The sequence below is a fragment of the Stegostoma tigrinum genome, chromosome 1 (assembly GCF_030684315.1).
Source record: "Stegostoma tigrinum isolate sSteTig4 chromosome 1, sSteTig4.hap1, whole genome shotgun sequence".
NCBI classification, from domain to species: domain Eukaryota; kingdom Metazoa; phylum Chordata; class Chondrichthyes; order Orectolobiformes; family Stegostomatidae; genus Stegostoma; species Stegostoma tigrinum.
The window spans coordinates 184,404,088-184,416,991 of record NC_081354.1 but is presented as its reverse complement, the minus strand read 5'-3'; the positions used below and the strand labels follow the sequence as shown (position 1 = coordinate 184,416,991).

General features: G+C 43.8%; 1 protein-coding gene across 3 annotated transcripts in view; it reads left to right on the top strand.

The window, feature by feature from the left end:
* Nucleotides 1–12,904, top strand: part of sema4f (sema domain, immunoglobulin domain (Ig), transmembrane domain (TM) and short cytoplasmic domain, (semaphorin) 4F) — a 208,451-nt gene that overhangs the window by 16,172 nt on the left and 179,375 nt on the right. The window contains exon 1 of one of the 3 annotated variants that reach the window (XM_059650543.1): nt 12,261–12,315. The exons of the other annotated variants lie outside the window; for them this stretch is intronic. Within the exon in view, the coding sequence (XP_059506526.1) occupies nt 12,306–12,315 (10 nt within the window). The 5' untranslated portion in view covers nt 12,261–12,305. Of the gene's footprint in view, nt 1–12,260; nt 12,316–12,904 lie in introns of those variants that run through there. 3 annotated transcript variants of the gene reach the window in all.

The following is a 12,904-nucleotide window of genomic DNA, read 5'->3' as shown; positions in this document are numbered from 1 at the left end:
TTATTCATGTGCTTATCCAGAAGTCTCTTAAATGCCCCTATTGTATCTGTCTGCACGACCACTTCTGACAGTGTGTTCCATACTCTCACCATACTCTTGGCGTGGGGAGAAACTTGCCCCTCTCGTCTCCTTTGAACTTTCCCCCATCACCTTAAATGCATGCCCCCTAGTTTTAGACATTTCAACTCTGGAGGAAAGAAAATTCTGTTAACCCCATCTATGTATCCCACTTGCCTGCACATGTCCTTCTAAACCTTTCCTATTCAAATACCTTTCCACATGTCTTTTAAATGTTGTAACTGTGCCTACATCTCCAACATCCTCTGGCATGTCATTCCACATAGGAGCCACCCTCTGTGCTCCTCGGTTCCCTTTTAAAAATTTCTCATTTCACCTTAAAAATATGCCCCCAAGTTTTGAGCTCCCAACCCTAGGGAAAAGACCTTTGCTATTCTCCTTGTCTACTGCTCCTTATGATTTTATAAACTTCAATAGAGTCACCCCTTCTGGGGCAAAAAGTCCCAGCCTATCCAGCCTCTTTTTTATTACTTAAACCCTTGAAATATGGCAACCTCCTCCTGGTAAATCTTTTCTGAACCCTCACCAATTTAATAATATCCTTCCTATAGCAAAGTGACTGTAACTGTCCGCAGTATTCCAAAAGTGGCCCCACCTGTGTTGTGTGCAACCTCAACATGATGTCCCAACTCCTCTACTCAATGATCTGAACAATGAAGGCAAGGTAGCTAAATACTTTCTTAACTTCTTCCAGCACAATACCTCCACATAACTGATCCCCATCCATCTGCCTATATTTAAATCCAAATCCAAAAATATTATTACACACCTTCCATAAAGCACAAGTTGACTAAATGGATGTACTTTAATTATGTTAGAGATTTAACTTTAGTGTGTGATTGGAAACTGAATATCCAAGGATATTCAATATTTGGGGGATAGATAAAAAGAAAGAGATTGAGTGAGTAGCAGTCTTGACCCCAAAATGTCGACTTTCCTGCACCTGCTATGTTCTTCCAGCTCTACACTGTATCGAGTACTTGGAACTATGATGTTTTTGCATTTAAGGAGATTTGGCTGAAAAAGGACAGGACTAGCAGCATTGTGCACACATCTGGAAGATGCTCTGCAATAACTCACCAAGACTTCTTCCATAGCTTCTTTTTACCCATGACCTTTTCCACTTAAAAGGGCAATGGTTTCAATGCATGAGAGTGTTACCCTCAAGTTCCCCTACAACACTTGCATCATCCTGACTTGGAATTATATTGCTGTTCTTTCACTGTCATTGGATCAAAATCCTGGAAGTCTCTTCCTAATGGCACTATGCATCTACCCATCTCCCGTAGACTGCAGCAGTTCAAGAAAATCGTGACCCCTTTACCTATCCCTAATTGTTCTTGACAATAAATGCTGGTCAAGCCAGTAAGGCCACATCCTCTGAAGAGAAGAAAACAAAATAAATTTATATGGGATGGAAAATAGAGCTAGTGCTCAACTTTGAGAAAGTGCAAGCTCTGTTACTCCCTCAAACGTAACACAATAGCTTGCTAGCATAACTAAATCATAAGTTTTTGATAAGTCAGGGTACAAAACAAAGCTTTGTTAGACAGTTTACAACACATTGTTAATTTGCCAAACATATACTTAAGCTAAAGTAAGCGAGTGGGTGACACAGCTCATTGATAGTGAGCAAACTTGTGTATTGAATTTTTCTTTTGATACTACAGTGATTTTGTATGTGTCAAAGTTGGAGGCTATTTACAGTGAGGAATCAAACACTTTCCAAGACAGGTATTAAGTACAAAGTACAGGCTAACTAATTTATTCCCTGTCACCTACTGATACTGTCGGGTTAGTTGTACCACCAGTTAGACCAGTCAAATGCAAACTTCCAAAATGTGTCCTGTGTTCTCAAGTCCAAATCATTAATACAAAGAACAAAGAAAATGACAACACAGGAACAGGCCCTTCGGCCCTTCAAGCCTGCATCGATCCATATCCTCTATCTGAACCTGTCGCCTATTTTCCAAGGATCTGTATCACTCTGCTCCCTGCCCATTCATGTATCTGTCTAGATACATCTTAAATGATGTATACCAAAACCTGGGATTCCTGGGAATCACCATTGTACCATTCCCCTCCTAGTCATAAACAATTCTGAATTTAATTTACCTACCCATGAAAAGTGGGCATGACAGGTTAGACCAACATTTATGACCCGTCCTTGGTTGCCCTTCAGTAGTCGGTGGAGAGCCATTTCTTGAATTGCTGCAGTCCATTTGGTGTAGGTAGACATTAGGGAAGGAGATAAACAGTGACAGAATTGCGATATAGCTCCAAGTTATTTTATAATTTGTTAATTCAAGTATTTTAGCACAAAAGTGACATAAAGTCTAGACTATATTTACAACCATTAGAAAAGCAGGCAGTCAAGAGAAAACAGTCTATACCTTCCACAGTAATTGATTAACAGATAGACAAATACATGACAAGTCTGCTGCAACATAATTCTAAATGGAAAGTTTATTCATAGTAGAAATGCAAAATGGGCACTTGTTGAAAGGGTTTAAATTTGATCCTGCACAAGCATTGAAAGAAAAAACATTTGGTGTGATTTATTGACAATCGAGTTGATTTTTTTTACTGCTGTGATGATGCAAACAGGGAACTTTCTAAAAGGTATCTGGTTGCAAGTTGAAACGGCCAAGTCTAATGTACAGATGAGAGGGAACGCCTCTGTACAATTTGGCATCCCATTTACAATCCATCAATATCATACAGTCAGAGTAATACAGCACGAAAATAGGCCGTTTTGCCCAACCAGCCCATGGCAACCAACATCTCAAACTGAACTAGTCCCACTTGCCTGCACCTGGCTTATATCCCTCCAAAGTTTTCCTATTCATGTACTTATCCAAATTTTTTCTTAAAGATTTGCCCCTCAATCTCGCTCCCTCACTTTAAAAATGTGCCTTGAAATCCCCCAATCTAGGGAAAAGACATGTACCATTAACTATTTCCAAGCCCCTCTGAAAAGATTCTAGCAAAAACAAAACTATTCTAAAACTAAGTTGCAAAGAAAATGGTGGAATTTAATCAGTCTCTTCCATTTCCATTTTTTTCTTCTGAAGACCTAGAATTCTGTCGTTCAAAAAACCACATGGGAAGGTGATGCCCTAGTGGTATTATCATTAATACTGTTAATCTAGGTACATTTAAGTCGTCATTGGACAAGCATATGGGCGTACATGGAATAATGTAGGTTAGATGGCCTTGAGATCGGTATGACAGGTCGGCACAACATCGAGGGCCGAAGGGCCTGTACTGTGCTGTAATGTTCTATGTTCTATGTTCTATCTAGTGACCCAAGTAATGTTCTGGGGAGCTGAGTTCAAATCCAGTCATCACAGATGGAATTTGCATTCAATACAAATCTGGAATTAACAGTTCTTTGACCATGAAACTGATACCAGTTGTTGGGGAAAAGACTTACCTGGCTCACTAAGGCCTTTAACCTGGTATAGACTACATGGGACAGCATGTTGGCTCAGTGGTTAGCACTGCTGCCTCTCGGCGCTATGGACCTGGCTTTGATTCCAGCCTCGGGTGAATGTTTGCGTGTAGTTTCCACATTCTCCCCATGTCTGCGAGTTTCCCCGGGTGCTCCGGTTTCCTCCCACAATCCAAAGATGTGCAGGCCAGGTGGATTGGCCATGCTAAATTACCCGTAGTGCTTTGGTTAGGTGGGCTAGACGAGAGAAATGCTGGGGTGGGGGAATAGGTCTGGGATGCTCTTCAGAGGAGCCAGTGTGGACTTGTTGGGACCGAATGGCCTGTTTCCTCACTGTAGGGATTCTTTGATTCTGTGATGTGACTGCAGACCAACAGCCACGTGGTTTGCTCTTGACTGTCATCGTGACATTAAGAGGTGGGGGCCAAATGCAGACCAAACAAATGATTGATTTTAAAAAAAACACATTGTTGGTAATTCAACATTAATTCAACAAAAGCTCATATCATTCACCATTGCGGAACCTGCTGGTGCTGGTTCCCATTCATCTACTGCCCTTGGTCTTCTAGATGGTCGAGGTCAAGGGATTGGATTGGTGATGTCAGAAGAGCCACGGTGAATTACTGCAGTACTTCTTGTAGATTGTATACACTGTACACACTGCTACCTGAGTGTAGGATGTGAACAACGAAGGATGTGGATTGGGCACGAATCAAGCAGCTTGGTTTATTGGGCGACCTGGTGGCTGAGTGGTTAGCCCTGCTGCCTCACAGTGCCAGGAACCTGAACCAGGACTATCTGTGTGGAGTTTGCTCATTCTCTGTCCGTGTCTGCATGGGTTTTTTCCAGGTGCTCTGGTTTCCTCCCACAGTCCAAAGATGTGCAGGTTAGGTGGATCGGCCATGGGAAATTGGCTGCACTGCCCAGCCATGAGTACGTTAGGTGGATTAGTTATGGGAAGTGCAGGGTTATAGGAGTGGAGTAGGGAGGAAGTCTGGGTGGGATGCTCTGTGGAGGGTCATTCTGGACTTGTTGGGCCGAATGGCCTGTTTCTGCACTCTGGGGCTTCTATGATTTTATGTTTTATTATGGTCAATATTTCCTAAAGATCCCTTCATACCAAGGGTACATTTTTAAAATTAATCCTTTCTCATTATACAGAATTAAATCCAGTAATGCCTGATTCCTAGCTCCTCAACATTGTGTTCCATCCCGTACAGATTCCAACAATTCAAACTTGTTGACTCTGACTTCCAGCATCTGCAGTTTTTGCCATCTCCTCTAAGTTCATCTACCTTGCCTATTATACTGCTTGCATTGAAACCCATGCATTTCAAACTACCACCCCTGCTCTTTTCAGGGGTGCTTCCCTGTCTGTTCTTGTCCTTAGTAATGTTTGCCTTAGCTTCTACCCCTCCCTCAATATCTGCACGTACTGCCCCACTCCTGTGGTTCCCATCCCCCTGTCACACAAGTTTTAATATTCCCGCCCCATGAATCTGAAACCTTCCCCCTCACACCAAGTGTTCATCCTATGCTTGTGGTGCTGGTAATAATCCTGAGATAACTACCCTGGAGGTTGTGTGTTTCAACTTTCTTCTTAGTTCTCTCTATTCTGCTTTTAGGACCTACTTCCATACTTTAACGCGTGTTGTTAGCACCAGCGAGTACCATGGCCACTGGCTGTTTGGCCTCTCCCTTCAAAATGTCCTGCAACTGCTTTGTGAGACATTCTGGACCCCAGCACCAGGAAGGCAACACCATCATCAGCTCTCATTTCCTGCTATTGAAACACCTATCTATTCCCTTAAAGATTGAGTCACCTATAATTTACAGCATTTCTATGCCCATTTCACCATCCCTCTCCAATCACGGTGCCATGAATTTGGCTGCAGCTGTTATCTCCTGAGAGGTCATTCTACTCAAAATTATTTAAAATGGTTTTGCAAGGGAATAGCCACAGGAGATTCCTGCACTACCTGCTTAGCCCTTGTTCTCTGCCTGGTGGTCACCCATTCCCTTCCTGCTTGTGGAGTCTGAGTCTGTGGTGTGACCACCTCTACATACATGTTATCCACGATACTGTCCGCCTCGTGAATGCTCCATTGTGTCCCCAGGTGTCACTCCACCTCTGACATCCTCAGATGTCAGGACTTCCAGGAGCTGCAACTGGAGACTTGCAGGTCCCAGGCACTGGAAACATATCCAGCTTCCCACATCGAGCAAGGAAAGCAGACTACAATTTGGAACGCTCCTGCCATGTCCCACCTCTTTAAGTTAAAAGTATTTGACATTGTAAGGATTATTTAATACTAACTGAAACTGCAAGTGATCACTGCTTCGATAACAATTTCTCAAAACTTACCTGCCACTCAGCAATGACAATTTTCAGAGCTGTTTAAGCTGCTCCTGTACTTGCTGCAACTCTTGCTGCCAATCTACCTCATGACGATCTGTCTCGTCTCCTCTGAACCTCGCCTCTCGTTATTTCTTGGTTGGAGGGAGGAGGGATGGAGACACTACAGTAATGTAATGCTTGGGGCTCAGAGATAATGGGAACTGCAGATGCTGGAGAATCCAAGATAACAAAGTGTAGGCCTTCATCAGAAGGGTCTAGGCCTGAAACGTCAGCTTTTGTGCTCCTAAGATGCTGCTTGGCCTGCTGTGTTCATCCAGCCCCACACTTTGTTATCTATAATGTTTGGGGCTGTTTCTTTAAACACCAGTTTCTTCCATGGTGCCCTTCAGACTGTGAAGCCTGCTCCCAGAATGTAAATGAGCCATGTCTCAGCACCCACTGGTTGGATCAAGCACCCTCAGGAGGAAAGAACATCAAGAGAAAATTCTGGCGGGGAGAGAGAGAAAGAGAATTCAACCATTTTGCTGTAACATGGTGAGATGCCAGGGTTGGAGGATTTGAGCTATAGGGAGAGGCTGAATAGACTGGGGCTATTTTCCCTGAAGAGTCAGAGGTTGAGGGGTGACCGTATAGAGGCTCATAAAATCATGAGGGGCATGGACAGAGTGAATAGGCAAGGTTTTGTCCCCAGGTGGGGGAGTCCAAAACTAAAGGCCTTAGGTTTAAGGTGAGAGAGGAAAGATTTTGAAACGACCTAAGGGGAAACTTATTCACACAGAGGGTGGTGTGTGTATGAAATGAGCTGCCAGAGGATGTGGTGGAAGCTGGCCCACTTACAACATTTAAAAGGCATCTGGATGTGTAAATGAATAGGAAGGGTTTAGAGGGATATGGGACAAATGCTGGCAAATGGAACTATATTTGTTTAGGATATCTGGTCGGCATGGCCTGATTGGACTGAAGGCTCTGTTTCCGTGCTGTATATCTCGATGACCCAATGTATGGCAGCCTAAAACTACTGAAAGCAAAACAAAAGCCCTGGTTCTGTGAGAGCCTGACTCTACCCATTGTTCTACTGTTTCACCATCAAAAAATTTGTGCCAGGGTCTCACAAGCCGTTTACTTGTTGACTTGGCATAGACTGCCGTCATAATATAAAAAACAAGGATAAAATACCCCTCTTAAACCCATAATATTTCTGATTTGTCACTCATCAGCCAAAGTCTGAAAAGGTGAACTGCAGGCACAGGAGTCAAAGATAACACAGTGTGGAGCTGGAGGAACACATCAGGCCAGGCAGTATCAGAGGAACAGGAAAGTTGATGTTTCAGGTTGTTTTTCTTAAGGAGGGCCCCGACCCAAAACATCAACTTTCGTGCTCATCCTAAGTCTGAAAAGGTTTCGTGTATATGGACGTGTACTGTTTCAGATCTGAGGAGTTGCAAATGATAAGACCATGAGACATAGGAGTGGAAGTAAGGCCATTCGGCCCATCAAGTCCACTCCGCCATTTAAATCATGGCTGATGGGCATTTCAACTCCACTCCCCTGCACTCTCCCCGTAGCCCTTGATTCCTTGTGAGATCAAGAATTTGTCGATCTCTGCCTTGAAGGCATCCAACGTCCCGGCCTTCACTGCACTCCGTGCCAATAAATTCCACAAGCCCACCACTCTCTGGCTGAAGAAATGTTGTCTCATTTCAGTTTTAAATTTACCGCCTTTAATTTTAAGGCTGTGCCCACGGGTCCTAGTCTCTCCACCAATGGAAACAACTTCCTAGCGTCCAGCCCTTCTAAACCATACATTATCTTGTAAGTTTCTATTAGATCTCCCCTCAACCTTCTAAACTCAGGATCGCAGGATCCTTAGCCGTTCATCATACGTTAAACCTACCATTCCAGGGATCATCCGTGTGAATCTCTGCTGCACACGCTCTAGGGCTAGTATGTCCTTCCTGAGGTGTGGGGCCCAAAATTGGACACAGTATTCTAAATGGGGCCTAACTAGAGCTTTATAAAGCCTCAGGAGCACATCGCTGCTTTTATATTCCAACCCTCTTGAGATAAACGACCAACATTACATTTGCTTTCGTAATTACGGACTCTACCTGCAAGTTAACCTTTAGGGAATCCTGGACCAACACTCCCAGATCCCTTTGTACTTGTGCTTTGCGACTTTTCTCACCATTTAGAAAATAGTCCATGCTTGTATTCTTTTTCCCAAAGTGCAAAACGTCGCATTTGCGCACGTTGTATTTCATCAGTCATTTCCTGGACCACTCTCCTAAACTGTCTAAATCTTTCTGCAGCTTCCCCACCTCCTCAGTACGACCTGCCTGTCCACCTATCTTCGTATCATCAGCAAACTTCGCCAGAATTCCCCCAGTCCCTGCATCCAGATCATTAATATATAAAGTGAATAGCTGCGGCCCCAACACTGAACCCTGCGGGACACCACTCGTCACCGGTTGCTATTCCGAAAAAGAGCCTTTTATTCCCAACTCTCTGCCTTCTGTCAGACAGCCAATCCTCAATCCTAGCCATTAGTTCACCTTGAACACCATGGGCCCTCACCTTAATCAGCAGCCTCCTGTGAGGCACCATATCAAAGGCCTTTTGGAAGTCTAGATAGATAACATCTACTGGGTTTCCCTGGTGTAACATACTTGTTACCTTTTCAAAGAATTCTAACAGGTTTTTCAGGCACGACTTCCCCTTACTAAATCCATGCTGACTTGTTCTAATCTGAACCGGCACATCCAAGAATTTAGAAATCTCATCCTTAACAATGGATTCTAGAATTTTACCAACAACCGAGTTAGGCTAATCAGCCTATAATTTTCCATCTTTTGCCTTGATCCTTTCTTGAACAAGGGGGTTAAGACAGCAATTTTCCAATCATCTGGGACTTTCCCAGACTCCAGTGACTTTTGAAAGTTCACTACCAAAGCGTCCGCTATTTCCTCAGCCACCTCCCTCAGAACTCTAGGATGTAGCCCATCGGGGCCAGGAGATTTATCAATTTTTCGACCTTTTAGTTTTTCTAGCACTTTCTCTTTTGTAATGCCTACCATACTCAACTCTGCCCCCGGCTCTCCCTAATTGTTGGCATACTACTCATGTCTTCCACTGTGAAGACTGACGCAAAGTACTTATTAAGTTCTTCAGCTATTTCCTTATCTCCCATCTCTAGCCTTCCAGCACCAATTTGGAGCAGCCCAATGTCTACTTTTGCCTCTCGTTTGTTTCTTATGTATTGAAAGAAGCTTTTACTATCATTTCTAATATTACTGGCTAGCCTACCTTCATATTTGGTCCTCTCCTTCCTTATTGCTCTCTTTGTTTCAGTAGCCTTCCCAATCTTCTGATTTCCCAGTGCTCTTGACCACTCTACAGACTGTCTCTTTTTCTTGGATATATTTCCTGACTTCCTTTGTCAGCCATGGCTGTCTAATCCCACCCCGGCTAATCTTTCTTTTCTTTGGGATGAACCTCTGCACTGTTTCCTCAGTTACACCCAGAAACTCCTTCCATTGTTGCTCTATTGTCTTCTCCGTGAGGCTCTGCTTCCAGTTGATTTTCGTCAATTCCTCTCTCATGCCCCTGTAATTACCTTTATTCAACTGTAACACCATTACACCCGATTTTGCCTTCTCTCTTTCAAACTGCAGACTGAACTCTATCATGTTATGATCGCTGCCTCCTAAGTGTTCCCTTACTTTAAGGTCTTTTATAAAGTCTGGCTCATTACATAGCACTAAGTCCAGATTAGACTGCTCCCTTGTGGGCTCCATCACAAGCTGCTCCAAAAAGCCATCCTGTAAACATTCCATGAATTCCCTTTCTTTGGATCCACGGGCAACATTATTCACCCAATCCACCTGCATGTTGAAGTCCCCCACGATCACCGTGACCTTGCCTTTCTGATATGCCCTATCTGTTTCCCGGTGCATCTTGCACCCCTAGTCCTGATCGCTGTTAAGAGGTCTGTACATAACTCCCATTATGGTTTTTTTGCCTTTGTGGTTCCTCAACTCCACCCACACAGACTCCACATCCTTTGACCCTGTGTCATTCAGTGCCGTAGATTTAATTTCATTCTTAACTAACAAGGCAACCCCACCCCCTCTGCCCACCTCCCTGTCTTTTCGATAAGGTTTGAGTCCTTGGATGTTTACCTGCTAGTCCTGAACTCCCTGCAACCATGTCTCTGTGTTACCTACCACATCTTAATCATTCAAGAGGATTTGTGCTGTTAATTAATCTACTTTGTTGTGAATACTATGAGCATTTAGGTAAAGTGCCTTAATGCTAACTTTCTTATCATTATTTGAGATATTGGAAATCCTGAGATGTCTTCAGCTATCCTTCCTGTTTGCTGTATTCCTAGTCTGCCTCGAGCTTAAATCCATCTGTACACATGCTATCCTGTTGCTTATCTTTCCATTTAACGCTATACTCCCTGTCACTTTCGCTTTCCCTTCCCCTCTACCTCAGAAGTTTAAAGTCCTACTGACCACCCTATTTATCCTTTTCGCTAGAACACTGTTTCCAGATCGGTTCAGGTGGAGACCGTCCCAACGGTACAGATCCCCCCGGTTCCAAAACTGATGCCAATGCCCCATGAAATGGAATCCCTCTTTCCCACACTAATCCCTTAGCCACGTGTTTACTTCTCTAACGTTCTTTTCCCTATGCCAATTGGCATGTGACTCAGGCAGTAATCTGGAGATTATGACCCTTGAGGACCTGTACTTCAATTTCTTTCCTAATGCTTGATAATCCCTGAACAGGTCCTCTACCCGAGCTTTGCCTATGTTGTTAGTCCCAACGTGGACCACAACAACTGGATCCTCACCCTCCTGCTCCAATATCCTTTCAAGCCAGTTGGAGATGTCCCGCACCCTGGCACCGGGCAGGCAACACACCATGCGGGACTCCCAATCCGGCTTGCATAGGATACTATCTGTCCCCCTAATTATAGAATCCCCTATAACAACTACCTGTCTTTTTGCTCCCCACTCTTGAATGGCCTTCTGCACCACGGTGCCGTGGTCAGCTGGTTCATCCTGTCCACAGTCCTTTCCCTCATTCGTACAGGGAGCAAGAATCTCATACCTGTTGGTCAAGGTCAAGGGCTGAGGCTCCTGCACTCCTGAACTCAAAATCCCCCTACCTGCCTCACTTACAGTCACACCTTGTCCCTGAACACTTATTGAATTTGAGTTATTTAATCTACCGGATGTGACTGCCTCCTGAAACAAAGTGTCTAGTTAACTCTCCCTCTCCCAGATGTGCTGCAGAGTTTGAAGCTCAGATTCTAGATCATTAATTCTGATCCGGAATTTTTCCAGCAACCAGCACTTGCTGCAGATGTGGTCACTGCCGTTCACAATGGGATCTGCCAGCTCCCACATCATACAGCTACAGCACATCACCTGTCCAGCCATTACTATTTATTTAGTTAACTTTTACAATTTATGTATCAAATTATTTCTAGTACTTCTCTGCTGCGGTCTTTTTCAATTAAGCAATTAATCTTTTAATCAATCACACGATACACAAGGATATAAATTGAAAAGCCTTACCTTAACAACAGAGCTCCCGCTCTTTCTGCTGCTGGAACAGGAATGGAGGGCTCCACCGGTCAAGGTAGGTATTTGCTAATCTTTAAAGCAGAGACTCACCCACCTGTAGTCCTCTGATCGACGCTGCCACTCTTTCTGCTGCGAGTCTGTGGACTTTTAATTAGGTTAGAGGAGGAGGGAAGGAGGGAGGCCCTACTGTGTAGGACCTGGGGCTTCGAGGTCAGTGCTGAAATAACAATCACTTACCTTCCCAACTGCCTCTCTGCTCCGACTTCACTTCCGCCCAGCTCCCCCCCGCTCTCTGCTGAAGAAAAGAGGTAAGTGCTTAAATAACGGTCACTTACCTTCCCAACTGCCTCTGATGCTGAACATTATGTAAACATCAGTGATCATCCCCACCTCTGACCTTTATGCTGGAGGGAAGATCACTAAAACAGGTGAAAATAGTTGCGCCTCCAATACTCATCTAAAGAACTCCAGCAGAGATGTCTGGAGCTGAGACGCCTAATCTTCACCCGCCACCTTCCTTTTGCCAAGTATGACTCCAACCGGTGGAGAGATTTTTTCCCCTGATTCCCATTGTTTCCAGTTTTGCTCAGGCTATTTAGCCAAACTCAGTCATGCACTGTTTTGATGTCAAGGGCAGTCAACCTGACCTCACTTCTGAAATTAGCTCCTTTTGTCATGTGCCTTTAAATATTTTATTTGTTTGTCAACTTCTGGCAATCATTTTTATTTTTTATATTATAATTTTCTTAGGTATAATCATGGAGGTCTACAGTGCAGAAAAAGGAACTTCAGCCCATTGAGTCTGTGTTGAGTCTGAATGGCGAAAGGTATTCTAATCCCATTTCCCGGCACTTGGCCCATAACCTTGTATGCCTTGGCATTGCAGGTGTATTTCTAAATGCTTCTTAAATATTATGAGGTTTTGAGCCTTTCCCACCATACAGGCAGTGAATTCCAGAATCTCACCACCTCTGAGTGAATAAATGTTTTCCACACATCTTCTGTAAAGCCTTGTACTTTAAATCTATGGCCTCTGGTCATTGATCCCTCCACCAAAGGGGAAGTATTTCCTCCTATCTACCCAATGTATACCCTTCATAATTCTATACATCTCAATTGTGTCTCCCCTCAGTTTCCCCTGCTTCAAGGAACAACTCCAATATTATCAAAAATAAAACAATGAACGACAGATGCGGGAGATTCTGAAAGAAAAACATGAAATTGCTTGAGAAACCCAGCAGTTCTGTCTGCATTTATAAGAAGAAAACAGAGTTAATATTTCATGTCCAGTGATTCTTTACCAGAACTGTTAGCAGCTAAAAAAAAGTGTAGTAATTATATCCAACCTTGCTCAAAGAATTCCTACAGTGTGGGAACAGGCCCTTTGGCTCAACAAGTCCACACTGATCCTCTGAG